At 40.4% G+C, this 27,024-nt stretch overlaps 1 protein-coding gene across 6 annotated transcripts in view; it reads right to left on the bottom strand.

The window, feature by feature from the left end:
• TLK1 (tousled like kinase 1) overlaps window positions 1-27,024 on the bottom strand; it is a 281,093-nt gene that overhangs the window by 66,629 nt on the left and 187,440 nt on the right. For all 6 annotated transcript variants that reach the window (XM_033947201.1, XM_033947199.1, XM_033947200.1 and 3 more), the window contains exon 11: window positions 5,621-5,809. In XM_033947201.1, the coding sequence (XP_033803092.1) occupies window positions 5,621-5,809 (189 nt within the window). The remainder of the gene's footprint in view (window positions 1-5,620; window positions 5,810-27,024) is intronic.

Raw genomic sequence — 27,024 nt, 5'->3', positions numbered from 1 at the left:
CAGCTAGCCCTGTGCCCTGTTCAGGCTAGCCCTGTGCCCTGTCCCAGCCTACCACTAGACCACCAGAGGGGGGACAGGGTAGAGTCTGGCAGGGAGGGGGAGGACAGAGTGCAGAGCCTGGCAAGGAGTGTGGGATTGGGTGCAGAGCCTGGTAGGGAGAATTTGGCTCAGAATGGCTTTTTTCTTGCTTTCCTTCTCTATATCTAGGATGTGTCTTATGGAGCGGAAAAATACGGTAAAAGCCCCACACCCAGCTGTGTGAGCTTCATCTTGGATTTTCACAAGGAGTGCCTGGACCATAGTGATCATTGCTTCAGGGATAAGGTTTCATCTATAAAGTCAGGATTTTCATACTTCATCAACTTCAATCTGTTAGGGAATTCCTCAGTCATGATTCTTTTCATGCTCTTCTACTCTCTTTTCTTATTTCTAAACCAGATTACTGCAACATTATTTGTGCTGGATCCTCCCGAAGCCAACTTGAAATAGCTTCAAATTCTCTAAAATACTGCCATTTGTCTACTATGTCATGCCTACTATGTCATCACTACTACCAACAACAACAAAAAATCACTAGCTCAAATACCAAAACAAGTTTAAAATTCTAATGCCTTGATTTAAGGAATTCTGGTTAGGGGCTCCACCTCACCTCGCTTCTCTATACTCACCATTCTCTATACTCCAACCAAAGTACTTTGTTCCTTGAATGACCATTGTCTCAAAAGTGGCCCATGGAGCTGCCCAGCTTTAATAAACTAGACAGCACATTCTTTTTTATAGCCCCATTTACTCGGAATAATCTTCTGTTAAATATACATGGTGAGCTGTCAGTTAAGACTGGCTTCCACCAGGCCTATCGTGTTTAAGGGACAATGACTCATCTGTGGTTCACCTTTCCGCCCTCATTCCTTGTTTCCTTCACTTCCCCACTGCCATCTCCCTGAAATGGTTAGTGCTAAGCCCTTTAGGGCTGATTCTATAAATGGGCATCCCGATTGTAGGCAGTGGTAGGCGTCCTACCACTATGTGGCAGCCAATCGGGATACACGTTTACAAAAAATTAAAAAACCTAGATGCAGGCTGCATTCACTGTAGGTTTTTTGTCGCAGGTGCAGGGAGATGTCTAGGGACCCAAACTTGCCCAAGGCTGGGTGTGGCTTCTCCTGGCAGTGGTCTTGGATGAGCATAAGCAGCCCTACATTTCAAAATCTAAAACTGCCGGCTCAGCTGATTGGAAGAAAAATACCCCTGCCATGATCAGCTGAGCAGCTGCGCCAGGGGACCCTCCATGAAGTCCACTGGCAGGAGGGATGCCCACTCCCTCCTGTGGGAACCCCCAAACTCCCTTGCAAAGTTCCCTGGCAGGAGGGATGCTCACTCTCTCCTTGCATTTTTTAGCGTTGAAGCTAAGCTGCCAGGTCGAGGACCAATGTTCCAATAAAAGCAGGTCTAGCGTCATGCTGTCGGACAAATTGCTGTTACTTACAATGTTACATAGTTTGGTATCATCGGTGAATAAAGTTATTTTACCTTGAAGCCCCTGAGTCATGTCTCTTACGAATATGTTGAAAAGGATCGGGCCCAAGACCGAGCCCTGCGGCACACCACTGGTCACCTCCAACGTTTTAGAGAGGGTACCATTAAACATCACCCTCTGAAGTCTACCACTCAGCCAATCGTTGACCCATGCGGTTAGTGTTTCACCTAATCCCATCGATTTCATTTTGCTCAATAACCTGCGGTGGGGGACGCTATCAAAAGCTTTGCTTAAGTCCAAATACAAGACATCCAGGGACTCTCCCAGATCCAGTTTTCTTGTTACCCAGTCAAAGAAGCTGATGAGGTTGGATTGGCAGGACCTACCCTTGGTAAACCCATGTTGGTGGGGATCACGTAGATTCTTCTTGTCCAGGATCGTGTCTAACTTGAATTTGATTAGTGTTTCCATGAGTTTACACACTATCGATGTGAGACTCACCAGTCTGTAATTCGCAGCTTCTGTCCTGCAACCCTTTTTGTGCAGAGGAATGACATTAGCTGTTTTCCAGTCCAAGGGGACTCTTCCCGTACTCAGGGAGAGATTGAAGAATACGGATAACGGTTCCGCTAGGACGTCTCTGAGCTCACTGAGCACTCTGGGATGTAATTTGTCCGGGCCCATGGCTTTGTTCACCTTGAGTCTTGATAGTTCGTCGTAGACGTCTCCGGAAGTAAATTCAAAATTCCGAAACGGGTCTTCTGAACTTTGCTTTGCCTGCATCTGTGGACTGGACCCCGGTGCCTCGCAGGTGAAGACCGAGCAGAAGTATTCATTTAGTAGTTCGACTTTGTCTGAATCTGATTCTACATAATTCCCGTCTGGTTGGAAATAAAATAGTTAGCATAGCTGGGTTTAAAAAGTTTGGACATACCGTAAATAAGAAACTTGGGGTAAGTAACATGGAATCATGCAAGTTACTTGTGATCCTGATTGGCCACTGCTGGAAACTAGATGTGGGGCTTGATGAATTTTTGATCTGATGCAGTATGGTAGTTTAGAGTGCTAAGAAGTGTTTTGATGTTTGGAAAACAGATTAAGGGAATTCTGTTTCTAAAACAATTTTTAGAATACTTCTTCATAAAATTACTTTTACTCTAATTCTGATTCATACAGTAATATAATCCACTGTCCTTTTCCTGATGAATCAACAACTTATATAACCACCAATTTATATGCAAAGGTGCATTTGCATCTATTTTTGATAAACTACATGTTACTCCATAAACAGATTGTCACTGTTGAAAGGAAAACAAGAACACTGAAAACAGATGAGATTTAGGGCTCCTTTTACAAAAGTGCGCTAACGTTTTTAGCGCATACAAAAGATTAGCGTGCACTAGCCGAAAAATTACTGCCTGCTTAAAAGGAGGTGGTAGCGGCTAACGTGCACGGCATTTTAGCGCTAGCGCACCTTTGTAAAAGGAGCCCTTGGTTATTCCTCAGTCCCTTCCATCATAATTCAAGGAAAATCATGATAGGGATTTTGCAACATAAATTTTTCATGAGCTTTATTTAATACTGGACAAGATTTGCCAAAATCATTAATGGATCAAATTTAATTATTATGACTTCTGTTAACATTTCTTTCCCACATCCTAGTTCTTACAATTTTCTGCATGATCTACTACTTTAGAATAGGAAAAGAGCCTCCACTTCACTGCTTTAGAGTCCTTTTAATTATTATGAAGGGTGACTAACTTTTTCCTTTAATAATTTATCATTTGGGAATTCTGAAACAAAGACTTTTTTAGGCAATGTGAATTGATTTCAAAATGATTGTAATTTTCTCTAGCCTTGTCCAGACTACATGCTAAAGCATTTTTAAACTTCACAAACAGTATGAAGATTCTAATAGAAGAGTTCCAGAGCAAAGGTCCCAAAAAGAAAAAAAAAGCAGAGCGCCTAGTGGATTCTAGGTAGGCAAATACTAGGGGAGGGGGGGGGGAAGAGAGAATGAACTGGAAGGCAGCAGAGAAAGTGTGAAAAACAAAAGGAATAGTAGTAAGTGAGGCAAGGAAGGCAGATACAGTGCTACCTCGGTTTACGAGTGCACCGGTTTGCGAGTGTTTTGCAAGACGAGCAAAACATTCGCAAACTTGGTGCCTCGTAAACCGAGCTTGCCTCGCTGTACGAGGCCCCCCCCCCACGAACTGGCACCTTCCCTCCCGCGATCCGGCACCCCCCCCCCCCCGCCGCAACCTGAGATCCCCCAACCCACCCGAACCCTTTTTACTTCCAGTGTAGCCTCCGCATCGGCACCGGCACATGCTCAAGGCCCGGCACAGGAAGCAGATTTTCGGGCACCGGCACCAATGCACAGGACATGCTGGTGCCGGTGCCAATGCGGAGGCTACACTGGAAGTAAGAAGAGGGTTCGGGTGGGTTGGGGTATCTCAGGTGGCGACGGGGGGGTGCCCGATGGTGGCGGGGGGGGGGTGCCGGTTCGTGTGGGAGGCCTTCAGGGGGAGCAATGCTGGTTCTCATGTGGGGGGGAGCAGTGCTGCTGGCCTCGGGGGGGGGGAGGTGGGGGGTGGGAACATATCAAAGCAAGTTTCCCTTACTTCCTATGGGGAAACTTGCTTTGATATACGAGCATTTTGGATTATGAGCATGCTCCTGGAACGGATTATGCTCGTAATCCAAGGTACCACTGTAGTATAAACTGCCCTATGGATTAGGGTTACTATTGTAAGCATGATGTGGCACCTAATGGTCAGATTTAGGTTTTAGGTTAAACCAGAATTTGGGAGAAGCCCAAATGCATCTGATGCCATATCCTTCTCCCCTCCTGGGATCCAATATTTCTCCCTTTTCCTTACTCCAACTGGTGTCTAGTATCTCTTCTCTATGTCTGGCATCTGCTCCCTTCCATACCCACCTTCCTAAGTCTAGCATTTCCCCCTAGTCCAGTATTTCTTCTTTCCTTTCCTGTCAGATGTTCAGCATCCTCCCTCTCTTCTCTTGCTGTTGCAACTGTACCTATCTCTGCCCAAGGTTACTCCTGCAAAATGTAATGGAAAGTACTAGTGGGCTTTGAGCACCGCACATGCTCATGGTCTAAGGGTTCTGGCATCTTCTGACACAAAGCTGTCAGAGGGGAGAGACATGGCAGGCCTCTGCAGACACAAAGACAAGTACTCAAAGGCTTGCTGCTGTGCTGACAGAAGCTTTCAAGTGCTGCTTTGCTGCTATCTTGCTGGCACTACTGCCCTGTCTGTTGCCCTAGGGCAGATACCTTGTACACCTAAAGGTAGGGACACGCATCTGGCTGTTATCCAAACTGAGTTAAGAGGAGATACAAAAAGGAAAAATCCCTGGAAGGTTCTGAATGAAAGCTCTTAGCACCACAGCCCAAATGAGTGCTAAACAAGCCTTCTGTGACCATTCCCTCTTATCACAGCCTTAGAAAATACACGAACCCCTGCAGTACCTTTCATCTATGCTGCTGCTCCCAGATCTCCTGTAGCATCACTGCTGACAATATCATCATTCCTTGTTTTGCAATGAGCCCACACGGGCCTAATAGCACAGATTTGTCAGGAGGCACTGGTCTTTGATATTTTAGCCCCCCACCCCCACCCCAATCCTCTTGGTTATGACACAGAAAATAGATTTTATGATTCATTTTAGGGTAATGACCCACAGTTTGGGAAGCTCTGCAATAACTGCTACTTTTGAATAAGAAGGAATTCAAAAGGAGCTAGAGGAAAACTGCCAGGTCAGAAAAAAATTTAAACATACATTTCTGTTATCCAGGTAATACATCAGATTGTGAAATACTGATCAATAAAATTCTGCATCAAAATAAGGATAAAAAGGATAATTCTCCATCACCCCTATTTCCCTTTCACATAGATTTCCAGAGTTTAAGCAATACAAATCTGATATGAACTAAAGAATGCACAGTTAATGGGAAAGATAAGCAATTGTCCAACGTTGTGTATTCCTTCTCCAAAACACAATTGGCTTTTAGATGGTGCATGTTATCCCTATTTTTCTGATCACAGGACCTGTTTATATTAAACAGTAATACATAGTTACTTACAATCTGTGTGAAAACGAAGAGAAGACATAACTTACAGCTGTGGTAAGCTAGGTTTCAAGAATGGATCATTTTCTGCTCCATTTACAGCTTTGTTTTTCCTTTGCTTTGGTTCAGAGCTCGCCACTATTGTTTGAGAATTATTTGTAGATGGAGGTTTACGCTTTGCCAAGAGCTTCCTTTGCCTTTCAATCTCTTCACGTTGCTGATTTACCCATTCTTGTTGCCTGTCAAAATTATATAAGGCTGAATGAAGCAGTATGCAATAAATTCTAGCCATAAACATCATATTAAATAATATCTTTTCTAAAGGGCAATTACCTACAATATATAACTTACAATTTTTGAAAATGTACCCAATTTTAAGGCTCCTTTTACAAAGGCGCACTAGAGCATTAACGTGCGGAATAGCGTAGCCGCTACCGCCTTTTGAGCAGGTGGTAGATTTTCAGCTAGCGCACGCTATACCGTGTGCTAATCCAGTGTGTGCATTAAAAACGGAGCCCTTAGTGTTACAGAGTTACTTAAACCTATCAGGTTTTTTCGAGGCACTGTTATAGCTTTTAAAAAAAAAAAAAAAAACCTGAGCAAATTTAGTACAGTGGGTATAGAAATCACAATTAAATTAAAAATGAATCTCAAAGAGTATACTAACCATAGTTAAGGTCTTTGTTTTGAATGGCACAGATACTTTAATTAAGCTAATGATAATGCATGTACTTTAAAATTGGTCTTTTTGTATAAATAAAATGGTTTGATCTGAATATACAGCTTTTCAATTATCAATAGCAAACATATTAAAACAAAGCAAAACAAGTTAATGCAATTAATGCTGTTCTCTGAATTAAAACACGTTACTTTCTGCTACCAGGCTGCAGAATTCAGTGGTCACCAAGGAGATCTTAGGAAAGCTGACACCTGAAGAAAAACTCAAGAAGGAAGTACTCATAAACCCTCAAGGACAAGAACTTTTTCAGGTCCACACTACAACAGATTTGAAGACACTGCGTGAGTAGAAAAATTTGGACCCGAGTCTCAGATTTTAAGTAATATAATTAAGATTCTTTAAAAATACAGTCCAAATTTAACTCACATAAACTAACTATTCAATTACAATTAAAGACTAACATCTCTATTTTAATAACTATGCCCCCCTTTAATGCTCTGTGCTGCTCCGACATTCATAAGAACTCTGAGCTTCGGAGCAGTGCACCGGCTGGCACTAAAAACCTCTTGCGCAGATTAAATCTTGCAGAGTTCCTCAGGGATCTCCTCTCTCTGCTTTACTCTTCAATGTCTATTTGTCATCTCTGGGACATTGGTTATATTTGAGTTAGGTGTGATATTTTATAGTTATGCTGATGATATTACTATTGCAATTCCAATATATTAATCACTCTCTCAATCTATGCAGTTCATTTCTACCACAATCACAACTGTAGAATTATGGATGACTGAATTTAGGTTAAAAATACAGAAAAAAAGAAAATTCTTCTATGCTACTCCTTGCAAGAAAAAACAGAGACGAGTATAAATTTGAATGGAATTTTGAATACAGGATGTCTGGGGCGGTACTTTTGAATACAGGATGTCCGGGGCGGTACTTGGAGAGACCTCCCAGGAAAGGAACTTGGAAGTTATGATTAACAAGTCGATGAAGCCGTCCACGCAATGTGTGGCGGCGGCGGCGAAAAGGGCAAACAGAATGCTAGGAATGATAAAGAAGGGGATCATGAACAGATTGGAGAAGGTTATCATGCCGCTGTACTGGGCCATGGTGCGCCCTCACCTGGAGTACTGCGTACAGCACTGGTCGCCGTACATGAAGGAGGACACAGTACTACTCGAAAGTGTCCAGAGAAAGTTTATTAGTTTATTAGGATTTTATATACCTAATATCAAGGTTATCTAAGCGGTTTTTACAATCAGGTACTCAAGCATTTTCCCTCTCTGTCCCGGTGGGCTCACAATCTATCTAACGTACCTGGGGCTATGGAGGTTTAAGTGACTTGCCCAGGGTCACAAGGAGCAGCGCGGGGTTTGAACCCACAACCCCAGGGTGCTGAGGCTGTAGATCCAACCACTGCGCCACACACTCCTCCAAGAGAAGAGCGACTAAGATGGTTAAGGGGTTGGAGGAGCTGCAGTACAGCGAAAAATTAGAGAAACTGGGCCTCTTCTCCCTCAAACAGAGGAGATTGAGAGGGGATATGATCGAAACATTCAAGGTGCTGAAGGGAATAGACTTAGTAGATAAGGACAGGTTGTTCACCCTCTCCAAGGTAGGGAGATCGAGAGGGCACTCTCTAAAGTTGAAAGGGGATAGATTCTGTACAAATGTAAGGAAGTTCTTCTTCACCCAGGGAGTGGTGGAAAACTGGAACACTCTTCCGGAGTCTGTCATAGGGGAAAACACCCTCCAGGGATTCAAGACAAAGTTCGACAACTTCCTGCTGAACAAGAACGTGTGTTGGTAGGGCTAGTCTGTTAGGGCGCTGGTCTTTGACCACTGGTCTGACCCAGCAGCAGCAATTCTTATGTTCTTAAGGGTTATTTTAGACCAAAATCTCACAATGAATTCAAATACAGATGCTTTATTAAGAAAATGTTTCTATATGTTGTGAAAATTACACACCACAATGCTGGGGCTGTTCTCCCTAGAGAAGAGGAGACTTAGAGGGGACATGATAGAAATCTTCAAAATCCTAAAGGGCATAGAGAAAGTAAATAAGGACAGATTCTTCAAACTGTGGGGAGCCACAAGCACTAGGGGTCACTCAGAGAAATTGAAAGGGGAAAGGTTTAGAACAAATGTTAGGAAGTTCTTTTTTACCCAGAGGGTGGTGGACACATGGAACGCGCTTCCGGAGGAAGTGATAGGCCAGAACTCGGTACAGGGGTTCAAGGAAGGTTTAGATAGGTTCCTGGAGGATAAGGGGATAGAGGGGTACAGATAGAACTTGAGGTAGGTTATAGAAGTGGTCAGAAACCACTTCACAGGTCGCGGACCTGATGGGCCGCCGCGGGAGCGGTCCGCTGGGCGGGATGGACCTCTGGTCTGATCCAGTGGAGGCAACTCCTTATGTTCTTATTAGACCATATTTTTCTTCTTTTAGCCTGTCGATACAGTCATTAATTCAAAGTATTTTGGATTAATGTAATATAGTTTACTTAGCAGGTTATCAGAAAAATCTTCATAGACTAACTTATTTTTAAGTTGAGTTATACCTTTTTTTTTGAGAACTGCATTGGCTGCCGGTGGAAGTTCGGGTAAGAGTGTACTTTATATTTAAAATATATATTGTTTACCTTGCATAACAGCATGAACATGTATGGCAGAATGCAATTCCTTGCAACTACTTCCGCCCTCCCTGCTCGAAAACAAGAGGAATAGCGTCACCCAACCCTCGCGAGATTTTATAGCGATCCGTGCGATCTCTTTGCAGTTCTCGAGAGATCTGTTAGTTGCTCGCCACCTGTTCAGAGTTCTCATGACTTTCACAGGCAACGTTTACCTTAGCAGTTCTCGCGAGAGTTCGTGATGGAGACGGCTGGTGCCCTTGTGGTAGAGATGGGTTACTAGGACATTGAGGATGGCAGTGACTTTTTCCTTAAAACGTGGATCACTAGTAAAGTTGGATCCGCACTTGGTTCGTGATTGGGAGGGGTAAGAGCTAGGAAGGGGAGGGGGTGTTTGAAAGGTGAACTGAACATTAGTGCTCCCCGATTCAGGGAAAAAAATTTGATTTAATTCAATTCAGCTTATTATATTGATTTTTCAATTTGATCCGATTTTCCTGCCCAATTGGGTGTTTTTTTCAAAACATCCTGGTGGGTTTATTTTATAGCCTCTTCACCCACCCCACCCCTTTTGCCCTCTTCTACCCACACTGTCGCTGTGGTGTAAACAAAACCAAAAAAGACTTTTCCTCTCTCTGTTAAATCCCAGCTCACGCTCACGGTCTAATACCAGCTCTGGCAGGATACACATTTCAAATCTGATACATTGTAATCACAAAACAAAAAATAAAATTATTTTTTCTAGCTTTTGTTGTCTGGTCATTATTCAAATCATGTTGGTCCCAGGCTCTGTGACAAGCATCTTCTGATAACTCGCATGCCAGAGTTTCCTGCTCATTTGTCGTTTTCTTCTTTCTCCGTGCTAACCATCCATCTCCATCTCTGTCCTCCCCTTCCGTTTCCCTTCCCTCCCCCGGAGGTCTGGCATCTTTCCTTTTTTTCGTCTCCATCCCCGTAGCTGCAGCGATGGACCCCTACCATCCCCAGATCCACCATCTCTCCTTTTCTCAACTACCCTTTCATCCAGCATCTCTCCCTCCTTCCCCACCACCCCAGGGTCCACTAGCTCTCCCTTTCTCTTCCCAACTACCCTCCTATCCTCTCTATTCCCCACCATCCCTTGTGTCCAACTTCTCTCCCTTTCTATTCCTTCCCTCCCTAAATCCCATTGTCCACCATCTCTCGCCCTCTCCTTTGTTTTTAGGCCTATTATTTCTTCTTCCCCCTCCTTTCTCTCCCCTCCCCAGTCCAGCATATGCATTTCTTTTTGGACCCCTTCCCTCCCTCCATGTACTTCTGTAGCACTTCCTAACTAACCCAAGGGGTCCCCTAAAGGAGGAGCAGCAGTGGCAGTGGACGGCCAGCAAGAGGCAGCACTGCCGCTCCTGTTTTAGGAAACCTGAACGAATCGGTAAGCACGATTTTTTTAAAAAACAAATTGATTCACCAAAGTGAATCGATTCAAATTGGCGAATCAGGCAGCCCTACTGTACAGCTTCAGGCGCAGTCTCCTGTTGCCTTTGCGATCAAGCGGTAGATCGTGATCAACATATTCGGCACTCCTGCACTAGACACTCACATGCAAACTTCATTTTTCCATCCATTAAAAGATGCAAATTTTACAAATATCATCATTGCCTTCTATCTTATCAGGCAGCATTCTGTGGTAAAGATTTAGACCTTCTAACTATAACCTCCGGTACCTATTTAGAATTTAGAAGACATTAAAAACGTACTTGTTTACTAAATATTTGAGCAACTAAGTTATTCCATTCTTTTGTAAAATGCACAGAGGTTTACAGTCCTGCATTATAAAACCGATTGTTATGTTATCATACAAAACACAGCAGTCCAATTAATTTTCAATCTGAAAATATCAGATGATGTCACCTTATTACCAAAGACTACATTGGTTACCAGTCGAGGCCAGAGTTAGATTTAGGTTTGGTTGTATATGCTCTAAAGCAGTGGTTCTCAACCCTGTCCTGGGGACCCCCAGCTAGTTGGGTTTTCAAGATATCCCTAATGAATATGTATGAGAGAGATTTGCATACCTGCCACTCCATTATATGCAAATCTCTCTCATGCATATTCATTAGGGATATCTTGAAAACCCAATTGGCTGGGGGGTCCCCAGGACAGGGTTGAGAACCACTGCTATAAAGTCTTACATGGTTTAGCACCTGATTATCTTGTGGATCATTTTTATTCATTCATTCACAATGCCAAAGACATAATCGTAATTTGTTTGCTTTTCCATTGGTAAAGGGTTGTTTATACAAGAACTATTTTCAATTACTCCTATCTTTTCAGGCAGCTTCTTGTGATAAAGAATGTGTAAATCTGTTAGTTAGCTCCGTCTTTTACCAGCAGTTCAGGAAATTATTGAAAACCAACTTATTTAAGAAATTTTTGTAATTTCTAGGTCATTTGTTTTTATTGTTACTGTTTCAATTTTCTTTTGTAAGCCGCAGAGAACCCCATACATTTTTTGGCTCTTGTGGATTCAAGTTTGCACATTTGGAGCCAGAGAAAAGACTGTGGTGAATAGCTATTTGGAAAAACTGGTGAGTTTATGGACAAACACACACAAAAAATAACAGCTGTTAAAATCTAGTGCAAAGGTCGCAGGAGAGATCAACTATCAGTGAACTGGTTGATGAATAAAGCATTCTGGATCTGCCCTTCTCTCAATCATGAAACATATTAGCTACTTTATTTCCCTAAGCACAAGTCCAATTATCCCTTTTCAAGCATATTTTCTGTTAAAAAAAAAAAAATAATAAATATATATATATATATATATATATATATATAAGGAAAACACACTGATCATGATTTTATCTAACGTGACTGTAAGCAGCAAAAAATGTCTATCCACCTTCAATCACCATATCATCTTTGAATTCTCTTGGAAACACTTATTAATCCCAATTCCACAGAACTCAAATAGGGTAGTCTCAGTAAGCACGCACACCAAAATTAATTATTATAATCAAAACCAGTACTTAAAGCAATATCAGTACTTAATAACTTCTGCATTACTTACTGATAGAGTTTATAGGAGAGACCATGCTATTGAAAGTATATATAGTATTTGAACTCCTTAATTTTGGGTTCTCCGAAGAAGTCATACTGTATAGGTATAATGTGGTCCATGTTGGGACCTGGAACCTGCTTCTTTTTAGATAAGTGCGTTATTTATTTCATAAGGAATTCACACATTGATTTTTGAATTTTGCAATTATTATAAATGACACTTAAGTCAATTGAGAGTGTGCAGTGATTGAAAGATGGAGATTTGACTTAGGATCTGCCGAACCCTGCTGGTGTGTATGTTTTACTGAGCACACTATATTTATTTATTTTTATTTGTAACACTTTTATTCTGCACTATGAGTAAGTTTCTAGGCAGATCACATTTAGGTACTCGCATTTATCCCTATTTGTCCTGGTGGGCTCACATTATCTAATGTACCTTGGACATTGAGGGATTAAGTGGCTTGCCCAAGGTCACAAGGAGCAGTGTGAGGTTTGAACCCACAACCTCAGGGTGCTGAGGCTGTAGCTCTAACCACTAGATCACACACTCCCCAGCTATATACTTTAAGTTCAGACAATATGTTTATAGTCAAGATGTGTTATATATTTTGATTACGTTGAAGGCTTCTGTTCAATGGATATTCTTTTTTCTTTTGCTATTATACCATTTGCTACACTAGGGGACCCCCCCAAAAGGTCGGCAAGTTTCCTCTCCACCGTCATCCCCCTGGTCTCCCGGTCTCACTTTAAAAACTAATTATTTAAAAACTTACTCTTTAATACTTGGAGGCGATTTCAATCAAATTCAAGATATTTATATTGATAGATCATCTACTTGCAAACCCTCCAAATCCAAGTCATTCACAGCCTTACACGCCCTCAAAGATGCCTTCTCCCTTGTAGATCCATGGCGTTTGTTTAATCCAAAAGGTAGAGAATACTCTCACTATTCACCACCTCATAATACCTACTCAAGAATAGACTTCTTTCTTATATCCTCCTCTCTCATTCAAGACCTTGCAAACAATATTATTCACCCAATTTCTCTTACAGATCATGCGGCCACCTCCCTACACTTACTTATCTCTGCCCCTCACAAAGAATCTTCTTCTTGGAGGCTAAACAATGCTTTACTCTTAGACTCAGAAATAGCTGACAAAATTAAATCTTTCACTGCTGAATTCTTCGAATTCAACTCCAAAGATCCAGAAATTTGCCCATCCATTGTCTGGGAGGCTTATAAAGTCTCCCTTAGGGGTGAACTTATCAATCTTGCCTCTTGGAAAAAGAAACAAGCCATGAAAAAAGAGAAAGAATTAGAATCTTCTATCAAAGAGTTAGAACTACAACATATGTCTACCCACTTACATGATCCATCCATTTTTCAACGTATACAAAATCTTAAATACGAATTTAACACTTTAGCCTCCAGTACTGCTAGACGAGATATTTTTATCTCAACCTCTGGACATTATATGGGAGACAACCTTATGGGACGCCCCTTGGCTAGATATCTTAAAACTAAATCCAAACGTCTTCATATCACAGCCATTCAAAACCCATTGGGACATATGGTTAAAACCCGGTCTCTGATCTCTTCTCAGTTTGAAAACTTCTATACTACTTTATATAAATCTGATTTTTCTGCTTCAGAATCGGAGATAGACTCTTTTCTTGCTTCTTTGATTCATCCGACCTTATCGGACTCTGTGAAATTAAAACTGGACTCTCCCATTACTGTATCTGAAATAGAAGCCGCAATATCATCTATACCTACCGGCAAAGCCCCAGGTCCTGACGGGTTTACCAATGAATTTTTTAAACAATTTCGTAATCTCCTGGCTCCTCATCTTCTTTCTTACTATGAATTTCTCCATTCTGATCCAGACAAACAATTCAACTTCACTGAGGCCACTATAGTAGTTATTCCCAAACCTGACAGAGACCCTACCTTGGTTAAAAATTTTCGCCCCATTTCTCTTCTTAATTTAGATTACAAGATCATGGCAAAACTTCTTGCACTGAGACTCAACAAAGTGATCCCCTCTCTTATTCACAAAGATCAAACGGGGTTTATTAAACAAAGGTTTATAGGAGACAATATACGCCTTTTTCATCATATTAATGCCCATGCTAAAACACTCTCAGATCCCGTAATCGGCTTGGCCATAGATGCCGAAAAGGCCTTTGACCGAGTTGAATGGCCTTTTCTATTCCAAATTTTAAAGTGGTACAACTTTGGCCCGTTCTATACAAACTGGATTAAAACTTTATATCATCAACCCACAGCTCGCATTTTAATTAATAACTCTCTCTCCAATAAATTCTCCCTACATAGAGGTACTCGCCAGGGCTGCCCTCTGTCGCCGCTGCTATTTAACTTAGCGTTGGAACCTCTCCTCTCTGCTATCCGACAATGCCCAACAATAACAGGAATTGAAACTACTTATTGTCATATCAAATTAGCAGCATACGCTGATGATGTCCTTCTCTTTATCCGAGATCCTGTTGCTTCCCTTCCCTCATTCGTTAATATTGTCTCTCATTACTCCAAGCTTTCTGGATACTTAGTTAACTGGGAAAAATCAGAAATTTTCCCTCTTAATGATCTCATTTACCCCTCAGACCTCGCCCAATTTCCCTTCACGTGGTCACACGGAGCTGTAAAATACTTGGGAGTGTTAATACATAAAGATCCAACTCAAACTCAAGATCTAAACATATCTAAAATTAAAAACTTAGTTCTTAACACCCTGTCTCGTTGGTCTCCACTCTTTCTTTCATGGTGGGGCAGAATAGCTTCCATCAAAATGACCCTTACTCCTCAGATAAACTACACCCTTTCAATGCTTCCCTCCTTATGCAAGAAGAAATTTTTTCACTGGTTGAATAAGAAAATATCTGACTTTGTGTGGAATAACAAAAAACCTCGTATTGCTCTCGACAAACTGAAAGCCTCTAAAATTAATGGGGGTCTGAATGTACCTGATTTTCATTTTTATTATATCGCATCATTGGCCAAATATGGAGCCTACTGGATTACTAACACTAGCACCCAAGATTCACCAACCTGGTTTGACCTGGAACGATTTTTATGTGCACCACTACATGTTTCATGCTTGTTGACGGTGCCAGTACCCAAACTCTTGAGAAAATACTCCTTATTGAGTGCAACGCAGCATGCCCTTCATATACTAGACACAATCGCAGAGATTTCAATTAAAGACAGTCCATTCTTGTCCATTTGGAACAACCCCAAAATCCAAATCAATAGTAAATCTCTTTCATGGAAGAGGTGGCAGCGGGCTGGTTTGTGGTCTCTCCATCAGATAACCACTCTCACTTCGTTTGTTCCCTTTGACACAATTTGCTCTACTTACTCGTTGTCTCCTTCTGCTTACTCACAGTGGCTTTCTCTTACTGAGATGTTATCTTCTATGTCTATACGTTTTGATTATATGACATCCACTCACACTTTGTATCACTGGTCCACATTGGCTATATCAAAAGGTAAAGCGATATCTCTCTTTTATAGTATTCTAAGAGATCACTCTTTTACATTTTCCTCTCATTCCATGAAACATTGGGAACCTATGCTGACAACCTCACTTTCTGATGTTGACTGGGAACTCTTTTGGTCCTCGACAAACCGACCTCTTTTATCATCCAGAGTCTCACAATCAATGTTCTTCATTATGTGGAATGCGGTATGGACACCTTTTCGGATGTGGAAAGCTAACCTAAAACAAGACTCTATATGTTGGAACTGTATGAAAGAAGTTGGGACTCTTGATCACATGCTTTTCCATTGTGCTCAAGTTCGTTCCTTTTGGACGTGCATTTGGGACACCATAAAGTCTATTACCAATTGTTCAGAAGAAATTTCCTTTGACACTATAATTCTCCGATCTCAACACCCTTGTTTTACACAGTCTAACTGTCCTCCTAAACTCATTGATGCAATGTTTGTGACTGCCCTTATGCACATCTTGAAAAATTGGAAGTCCTCTTCATTATTAAACTATACCTTCTGGTGGAATTCTTTGAGCATGTATCATAAATTTGAATCATATGCTTATGAAAAGAAAAATATAATTCGACTTTCCAAAAATTTGATACAATGTAAATCACCCTGGAAATTCCTGGACTCATATGTTAAATCTATTTCATAGACACTCCTCTCTTCTTCTTCTTCTTCCTCTTCCTCTTCTTTTTCTTCCTTCAATTTCTCTTTCCTCTTATCTTTCCTTTTACTAATTTTTCATGAACAGTCCTAGTACTTTAGATCTTTTAAAACGATTCAATTCTACATTGCACAATGTAACTGAATATTAGTTATACCAAATGTTTTGTTTTATATTTTGATACCATGTACTTGAACTGTTTCCTATATTTTTTCAAAAAATCAATAAAAAATATTGAACTAAAAAAAACAAACTAATTATAGTCTGCAGAGGATCACCGATACTGCATGCTGTCAGCAGCCTCCACTGCATATTCCTTCTGCTGTGGTCCCATCCCTCCTCTGATGTCATGTCCTATATTGGTCTGGGATGGACCACAGCAGAGGGAACATACAGCGGAGGCAGACAGCAGGAAAAACATACCAGCCTTTGGGGAGCTCCCTAAAGCCGTGGGGCTGAGGGTAATGTGTCACCTGAGGTCCCCCAAAATATTGGGGGTGCTCGGGCACCTACGCAGCATTTCCTGACTGACACCCCCCTCTCCCTCCCACCACCGTGAGCTCTGACATCGGGCCTCCTAAAGCAGGAGCAGCAGCATCAGTGGACGGCTGGCAAGAGGCAGTGCTTAGGACAGGCTTTTTGCTGCCAGAGATCTGCCATTCCTACTTTAGGAGACCTGGTCACTGAATCGGCGAGCTTGATTTTTTTAGAAAACGGATCGATTCAAATTGGGCAGTACTAGTACAAAGCAAGTCCAAAGTTCATTGGTCCTGTTATAAACAGCCATGATAGAATTAAAGCAAAGTTGAAATCCATTTAGGAACAAGCCAGCAAAGTTTCTGTGAGCAGAGCAAAACTAGAGGAGACAGACAAGATTTATGGAGAAGCTCAACACATACTGATGGACGTACTAACCTGCAAATATGAAATGAAGAGGTGTATTAATATGGGATGCAATTCTGCCTGTGTCAGTGGAATACACACACTTAGTGACTGCAGCAGAGAAAATATTATTCCTGTGATTAAGTTAGCCTTTATAAAAGGTCAAAGAGAGGAAGTTGGGAGTGTTGGACCCCATCAGATTGGACAAGTCAACCTCCCTGAGACCACACAACAAGAACTACAGAAGGAAAGGCACGCAAAAAGGAAGAAGGATGAAGAAAAGGAGAAAATGAAAAGTGAAAAAGGAACAGCAGAAGAGCAAAAGATCTGTGCTTGAAGTAGAATAGGGAGATCTAGATGACATAGCACAAAAAACAATGGAGGAAGCTCCTGCTGCTCTAGAGAAAACTAGGAAGAAGCCAAAATATAATACTGAGGATATAACCAACATAGCTCTTACCAGTTTAAGACACCATACTGGACTGAGAGAGACAGAGGTTGCCACTGTTGCCTAGATTGATGCAGGACTCATCACTCACTTGGACACTGCTTTTTTTGATTGATCACAACAAGGTGAAGAGGGCTCAGGCAAGAATCAAGAAAAAAAAAATTGATGTACAGTTTGAGGAGAAACTGCAGGAGAATAGCATCAGTTGCATTTTCTTTGATGGTCATCAAGATAACAGGGTTATGTTAAAGGCAGTGGAGAATGGCAAAATGTATCAAGGTATGGTGAAAAGAGAACATTACACAGTTTGTATGGAGACAGGAGGCAGACATCTGTGGCATTTTGTTCCTGCAAAAGCAACTAAAGAGAAGACTTGTATAGAAATAATTGTTGATAATTTAATTGCATGGCTGAGGAAAATAGGAACAGACAACACTTCAAGCTATTGGAGGTGTTTCCTGTAATGTAAACACTGGTTGGGAGGGAGGAATGATGCATTATGCTGAGAAGAAGCTACAAAGGAAGCTGGTATGGATTGTCTGTAACCTGCACACAGGCAACTACCATTCAGGTACTTGGTGACTGCTTTAGATGGCAAGACATTAAGCAACAACAAATGGAAAGACCTCATTGGAAAAATGCTGGATTCGGCCACTGAACTGGAACATCCTGATTTTACCAAGATCACCGTTGGACCTGATCTTCCTTAGCTCAGCAATGAAGTGATCAAATACTTAAGCACAGATCAAAGCTATGGCTATAAAATTGTAACTACCATTAGAACAGATGTCTTGCCAAAGGATCAGGCTCTGTTGGAAATAGGACCTGTGTTGCTTGGCAGATGACTCACAACAGCACTAAGGTTTATGAGAATATGGATTTCCAAGCATAATCTGAAAGGAAAAAATCTGAAAAACTTAAAAATGATTGTAGAGTTCTGTGTTGAGGTTTACATGTTAAACTGGTTCAATATAAAAACAGCAATTGGACACAAGTTCTCAGGCATCTCCTCTTCCAGCTGCAAATGTTGAAAGAAATAGTGTGAAGACATAAGGAAGATAGTCATAGCTACAATGAGGAGGTGGTCAGCTTGCTATGGTTACAGCTAGTCTATTGCAAGCTATGTTCTGCAGTGAAGAGGAACAGGAGAAGAGAGCAATGGAGAAGATATTGAAGAACTGAGGTGAAGGAGATAAGACAGCTTGGAGACAGCAGGATGAGACCCAAGAAACCACCATTCATCAACACTGAGGCAACTACACTCATCCAATTACTTGACTGGAACTCATCCAATTACTTGACTGGAACTCCAAAGTCTCCTCTTACCTGAACCATTACAACAGCAAATATCAAGGCATTTCTGAACAAGCCCACGGTGATACCTGACAGGCTATCACACACCAGTCCATACAAAGGTGTACAAAAATGACAACTGAAACTGCTGGTCATGTGTACAATCAAGAAAAGAGGGAACATTATATTAGGAGTCAGATGGTTAGCAGGGGGCCTCTTTGCTGAATTTTCTATATCATTAAATTAGCTGCATAAATGGCACATTAAAGGCAATTGTGTGGCTACAGATGCAGTTCAAATAAAAATATTACTTAATTTCCACATTTTTCAACTGTGATTTGATGTATGTAAGACTCACTTTAAGCAATTTCAGATGATAGCTTTAGATTCAGTATGCAACACTGAATAATTTGGTCACTAGTACTTTGTAAAGTTTGAAAAAATAAAAATGGACATGAATGAATGAATACATACATACATACACATACAGTTAGGCCTGGCAAATTTAATCTTTATCTGTATGAAAAGAATGAGGGTCCTGTATTTCAAACAGATACTGCCACAACAAAATAAAGCCATTTTTTGTGCATTTCTGACTGACTCCCAAGGTGGCAACTTCAAATCCAGAGAATGGAATTGAACATCCTAATTCCTAGATATCAAGGGACCAAAGCCTTGATGACTTGGAATATTATCAAGGACACAGTGGTTTAGGGGATTACAACTCACTGGTAGAGGACATTCAAAATCATTTCCTTTTACATATCTTTCATTGCCCATGATGACTTATGTGTGTCAGTAGGTATCTTTTCATGTGGTACCAATCCCATCATTTGCTACACTTTTCCCAGAATTCATGCTTCCTCTTTCTATTATATACATACACACAGTAGACCAAGTTTCCTTAAATATATAGCAGGCTGATTTTAAAGATTGCAAATTATCCATTATCAATTTGCTGAGAAAATTGAAAATAGATATGACATACATTGTTTGAAATGTCTATATGCAAATGCCAGCAGCCTAAGAAATAAGATAGGAGAGTTAGACTATGGCACTAAATGAAAAGATAGATATGATACGCATCTCTGAAACCTGGTGGAAAGAAGATAACCAATGGGACACTGTCATACTGGGATACAAACTATATCGCAGTGATAGGGTGGATCGAACTGGGGGAGGCATAGCATTACTCATATGTTAAAAAGGGCCTTGAATCGAATGGACTGAAAATTCTACAGGAGCCGAAACATAGAAGCCATAAGGGTAGAAATTCCATGTGTAAAGAGGAAAAGGATAGAGATAGGAGTGTACTACTGTCTGCCTGACTAGGATGAACTGATAGAAATTTGATCTGCTCATTGTTGGATTCCCTCCTTGGGGAGGTTTCTACCTGCTAGTTAATTCTATTGTTACTCTATTCTTTTTGTATTATCACTTTGATGTTTGTAATTTCTTTTGTCTGGGCCATTTGCCAGTTTCAATAAAAATATATTTTAAAAAAGAAATTAGGGAGATTAACAAACTGTGTAACACAATACTACCCTGATATTGACTAGGTAAATGTAACATCAGGGCATGCTAGGGAGATAAAATTCCTTGAAACTGAGGACTGCCTTATAGAGCAGTTGGTTCATAAAATGACAAGAGAAGCAATTCTAGACCTAGTTCTTAGTGGAGCAAATGAATTGGTGCAGGAGGTAATCCCTGAAATAAATTCAGACAAGAAAACCAATACAATAGCATTTAACTTTTAAAAAGGAGACTATGATAACATGAGGAGAATGGTAAAAAAAAAAAAAAAACCCCAAAAAACTTAGAGGAGCAGCTACAAAGTTCAAAAATTTACATCAGTTGTGGATGTTATTCAAAAATACGATCCAGGAAGCCCTGACTAGATATATTCCATGTATTAAAAAAGGAGAAGACCAGCAGTCGGCATGGTTAACAAGTGAGGTGAAAGAAGCTATTAAGAATTAAAAGAGAATCCTTTAGAAAGTGGAAGAGGGAATCTGACTGAAAATAATAGTAAACAGCACAAAGAATGTCAAGTCAAATGAACAGTGCTAATAAAAAAGGCAAAGAGACCTTGAAAAGAAGATTGCACTGGAAGCAAAACCACAGTAAAATTTTTTAAATATACCATATTTGCCGGCGTATAGGACGACTGGGCGTATAAGACGACCCCCCAACTTTTAGTTAAAAAATAGAGTTTTGTGTTATACTCGCCGTATAAGACGACCCCTTCTTCCTTCTCCACCCCTTTGTATTCCCCCATGTGCTTTCAGCGTTCTTCTCCCTCCTCTGTCTTCAAGTGCTTTCAGAGTCCTTCCCCCCCCCTCCCTCCTGTCTTCACCATGGCATTTCAGCGTCCTTCTCCCCCCCCTCCTTCTCTACCGCCCCGGGTGCAGCACAGCCAGCCAGGTCCCCTTACTTTTGTGGCACTTCCCCGACCGACCGACAACAGCCCGGGTCCGACAAACTTCCCTGCCCTTAACCGCGAATCTAAATTACCTTCTTACAGCTGCTGTAAGAAGGTAATTTAGATTCGCGGCTACAGGGCAGGGAGGATTGTCGGACCCGGGCTGTTATCGGTCGGTCGGGGAAGTGCCACAAAAGTAAGGGGACCTGGCCGGCTGTGCTGCAACCGGGGCGGGGCGGGCCGCCCCTCTCTCTTGGTACCGCGAGGCTACTCTCCTTCTCCTTACCTGCCATGCCTGCAGCACAGAGCCGAACGGAAGTCTTCCCGACGTCAGCGCTGACGTCGGAGGGAGGGAGGGCTTTGTTTAAGCCCTCCCTCCCCTCCGACGTCAGCGCTGACGTCGGGAAGACTTCCGTTCGGCTCTGTGCTGCAGGCATGGCAGGTAAGGAGAAGAAGAGCCGCGCGACTGAGTACATCCAGCCCCACAAGTAAGGGCATGTAAACTGTACCCGGCGTATAAGACGACCCCTGACTTTGGGGAGGATTTTAAGGTACTAAAAAGTCGTCTTATACGCCGGCAAATACGGTATATTAAAAGCAAGAAAGCTGAGAGGAGAATCAGTTCAACTTCTAGATGACCGAGGAATAAAGGGGGCTTTCAGGGAAGACAAGGCCATAGTGAAAAGATGAAATTAATTCTTTGCTTCAGTGTTCATTGAGGAATATGTGGAGGAGTTACCGGTTAAAGAAATAGTATTTAATTCTGATGAATCAGAGAAACTGAAACAAATCTCTGTAACACTGGAAGATGTAATGGGTCAATTTGACAAACTGAACAGTAGCAAATTGCCTGGAGTGGTTGGTATACATCCCATAGTGCTGACAGAATTGAAAAATGAACTTGCAGAGCTATTAGTAATTTTTCTTTAAAATCCAGCATAGTACTGAAGACAGAAGGATGGCCAATAGATGCTGAAATGCTGATTTTTAAAAAGAGTTCCAGAGATGATCTAGGAAATTATAGACTGGCAAGTCTGACATTGGTGCTGGGCAAAATGGTAGAGACTATTATAAGGAACAAAATGGCAGAACATATACATGGCTTAATGAGAAAAAGCCAACAGATTTAGTCAATGGAAATCTTGCCTCACAAATCAACTAAATTTCTTTGAAGGGGTGAATGAACAAGTGGATAAAGGTGAGCCAATTGATATTGTGTATTTGGATTTTCAAAAGGCATTTGACAAAGTATCTCATGAAAGACTTCTAAGGAAATTAGAAAGTCATAGGATAGGAGGTAATGTCCTATTATGAATTAAGAACAGGTTGAAAGACAGAAACAGAGAGCAGGTTTAAATTGTCAATATTCTCAATGGAAAAGGGTAAATAGTGGGGTTCAATCTAAGCAAAAAATGTGCAGATTGTTGAGAGAACAAATCAATATAACAAGAATAATCTTTCAAAAAAATGCTTCCACTTCTTTGTAACTATCCATACTGTACAGAAAACAACTCTTTAAACACTCTTAAATAGAGGATAAAAGCCTCAGATCCCTGAATCTATCTTGCAGGCAGTACTGGAAAGGAAAACTACTTAATCAGCTAAAAAAACTCCTTGTTTTAGTGTTCTCCATGCATACTTATAAATTCATATATTCACTTGTCCAATTCACAAAACAATAACTCCTTCACAAGCATGCTACTTTTAACAGCTTAAACAAAGTATGCCAGGGAGCAAGCTTTAATTATCTTTGTTTCTTGGATACTTAAATGTTGGGATCTGTGATCACTCTGCCAATTCAATGGTCTACTGCCGAAGAAGGCAAGCCAGCGTTTCGTTCTATGCTGCGTCAGGGCAAGGGACCCCGAACTATCCTTACAAAAAGAAAAGAGAAGATAGAGCCAGCAACATTAATCACTCCTTACAAAATTCTCCTTACGACTTAGGATACACTCACTGTCTGCACCCAACCTTTGTACTCACTCTAGCAACAAAGATGGCCAAGGGACAGAACAGTTTCAGTTTAAACCAGTGTGTGATGTCATAACTGATATAAGATAGTCTTCTCAAACTGGTGAGGTCTTACACATACCCAAATTTTCCACACTTATCTGCTTCTAAATTATGACATTATGCCAAAATATCGGACACATATGCATGTTCATGGAACTGTGCATAAACATTCTCCCCTTAAAAATATGAATATATTTTACCCAAAAATTATTCCTTTAATTCAAATAAATGGTTGTTCTCTTGGTTCAAAAACACAGTTGTATTTTTTTGTTCCAAAGAGCTGCTTCTTTAATTAAAAATAAAAAAAAATGGTTACTTCTTAGTTCATAAAAATAAGTGCTACTCTATCTTGAGGTCAAGACCTCCCAGTTCTTGTGATCTAAAACAGAAAATCCACTCTTGCTCTTTACATAACAGAGCCAGCTTCCTGTCACCTCCTTTCTTAAACATTGGCACATGATCTATAGTGAAACATTTAAGCATACTTAATGAATGTTTAAAAGTTATGCAATGTTGCACTAGCGGTTCATCTGTCTTATTCCATGCCAGACTGCTCTTGTGCTCTCCAAATCTAACACCAAAAGGTCTAGTAGTTTGTCTGATATAAAATGTGTTGCATGGGCATAATATTGCATAAAAAACCAAAAAGTTTTTTTTAAGATACCACAATCCAAGATATGAATATAAAACCAAAAGTGGATCTTATTGACTATCAGAGGGAATATAATAAACAGTAGTGATGATGAAGAATATTTATTAATGAATCAGCCCCAAGGATTTTGGAGAAAGGATCTCAGATAGGTTGCTAGTACATAAGTCAGCTGGAATAGCTATTCAGCCAGAGCAACCATATTCTAATCATTGATCCTGCACCACCTCCATAAATCATTGAGTGTGCAAAATCTGCTAAATCTTTAGGTGTGCAAAATTGTAAATCTATACTTTGGGTGTGCAAAGTTGCACATCTTTGAATGTGCAAAAATTAATTAAATAAGCCACCATTATGTGTTTGCAGTGATACATGAGATGCGTTTTCAAATCCTGAGAAGAGTATTTTAAAATTTATTTAAAAAGTTCTTAAATATATGCAAGTGGATTTTCTCCTCTGCATTTGACTGCAATTATAGAGGCAGATTGGGATAGTTCCCAATACTGAAAAAAAATAATTTTTATTTCCATTAGCTTAACGATAACTGCAGTAGGGAAAAGACGGTTTTCTGCTCCAACCTCTAGTTCCGTATATAGGATGTCAAGAGCCTCATCCTCAGGGATTACTGCGTCCAGAGATTTTACATCTAGGGTTACCATATAGGTTATTCCTGACACATCTTCAATATTTGATAACTTATTGATTTAGTCTGATGAATCACGAATATAGGAAAAAAATGTTCCTTCACCAGAGGGGATAAAAATACTGATAATGGCTCTAGAACTGACCCGTTGCTGGAAACTGTGGGTCTTCTTAGAGGTTTATGGAGCATTTTATGTATTTTAGGCAGTAGATAGATAACAGAGGTCTTCAGATGGGGCACATTCAGGAACTGTAACTCATTTTTAGTAAGAAAGCCTCAATCAACGGCTTCCATAGTATATTCTCTGATTAAAGCCTGCAACTCTTAGGTAGGATCAGTTTGCAATTCACAGTAATCAGTAGGTTCCATAAGTTGCCTTAACATTTCAGTATCATAATTTCTATTCAAGATTACTAGATCATTCTGTGTCAGATTTGGAGAGCACAGCAGCAATCTGGCATGCAATAAGACAGATGAACTGCTAGTGCATCGTTGTATAACTTTTGAACATTCATTAAGTATGCTTAAATGTTTCATTATAGATCATTTGTCACCGTCTACGAGAGGAGGTGACAAGAAGCTGGCTCTATTTTGCAAAGAGCAAGAGTGGATTTTGGGTTCAGAGGAACCAGGAGAACTTAACCTCTGTTGCTGTTCTTCCCTTTAATCTGTTGTTCTGAATATCTTATATGTGAATTTGCATCCTTGTTGCCCATTGTTTGCTGCTGTGCTCAGTTCCCAAAACATGTACATAGGAATTTCTATTACTGCTGTATATGAAGTCGTAACCTTGTTGATAAACCTTCTACTGTGTATGTAAACTTGTAACCCATTCTGGGCTCTTCTGGGAGAACAGGCTAAAAATTTGATTAAATAAATAAATAGGCACTTATTTTTTTGAACTAACGAGTAACTATTTTTTTAAATTAAAGGAGCAGCCCTTTGTTTGGAATGAAAAATACAACTCTGTTTTTTGAACCAAGGGAACAACCATTTCTTTGAATTAAAGGAATCATTCTTGGGTAACATATATGCATGTTTTTAAGGGAGAGCGTTTATGCACAGTTCCATGAACATGCATATGTGTCTGATATTTTGGTATAACATCATAATTTAGAAGTGGATGAGCGTGAGCATTTGGGTATGTGTAAGACATTATCAGGTTGAGAAGATTGTTTTGTGTCAGTTATGACGACACATGCTGGTTTAAACTGAGGCAGTTATTTCCTTTGAATTAAAGGAATCATTCTTGGGTAACATATATGCATGTTTTTAAGGGAGAGCGTTTATGCACAGTTCCATGAACATGCATATGTGTCTGATATTTTGGTATAACATCATAATTTAGAAGTGGATGAGCGTGAGCATTTGGGTATGTGTAAGACATTATCAGGTTGAGAAGATTGTTTTGTGTCAGTTATGACGACACATGCTGGTTTAAACTGAGGCAGTTATTTCCAGTGGCCATCTTTGTCGCTAGAGTGAACATGAAGGTTGGGTGATGACTGTGAGTGTATCCTAAGTCGTAAGGAGTGATTAATGTAGCTGGCTTTATCTTCTCTTTTCTTTATTGTAAAGGCTCCCTTGCCTTGAGCGAAACTCTGGCTTGCCTTCGTCAGCTGTGGACCATTGAATTGGCAAAGAGTGATCAGAGAACCCAACATTCAATAAACATCAAGAAACAACATTCAAGAAACATCCAAGAAACAAAAATAAATAAACTTGCTCCCTGGCATACAGTACTTTGTTTAAGCTGTTAAAAGTAGCACATTTGTGAAGGAGTTATTGTTTTGTGAACTGGACAAGTGAATATATGAATTTATAAGTATGCATGGAGAACACAAACAAGGAGGTATTTTTTAGCTGATGAAGTGGTCTACCTTTCCAGTACTGCCTGAAAGAGAAGTTCTGGTGGTATATGGGGATCCGAGGCTTTTTTCCCTCCTTTTAAGAGTGTTTAAAAAAAGTTGTCTCCTACACGGTACAAATAATTACAAAGAATTAGAAGCATTTTTTTTGAGAGATTTATTCTTGTTAAATAGTGGGGATCCCCAGGGTCTGTGCGGGGACCGCAGTTTTTATAACATATTTATCAATGATCTAGAGATGGGAATAACTAGTGAGATAATTAAATTTGCTGATGACACAAAGTTATTCAAAGTTGTTAAATCAGAAGAGGATTGTGAAAAATTGCAAGATGACCTTGTGAGACTGAAATACTGGACATCAAAATGGCAGATGACATTTAATATGAGAAAGTGCAAAGTAATGCATGTGGGAAAAAGAAACCTGAACTAAAGCTACGTGATGTAGGGTTCCACGTTAGGAGTCACTGGCCAGAAAAAGGATATAGGTATCAACATTGAAGATAAGTTAAAACCCTCAGCTCAATGTGTGACTGAAAAAGCAAATATAATGTTAAGAATTATCAGAAAGGAATGGAAAACAAAGATGAAAATGTTATAATGCCCTTGTATCGCTCTAAGGTACATCAGCACTTCGAATACTGTATGCAATTCTAGTCACCGTATCTCAAAAAAGATATAGCAGAATTAGAAAACGTACA

The sequence above is a fragment of the Geotrypetes seraphini genome, chromosome 5, assembly GCF_902459505.1.
Source record: "Geotrypetes seraphini chromosome 5, aGeoSer1.1, whole genome shotgun sequence".
Taxonomy (NCBI): domain Eukaryota; kingdom Metazoa; phylum Chordata; class Amphibia; order Gymnophiona; family Dermophiidae; genus Geotrypetes; species Geotrypetes seraphini.
This window is presented reverse-complemented; position numbering and strand designations above follow the sequence as displayed.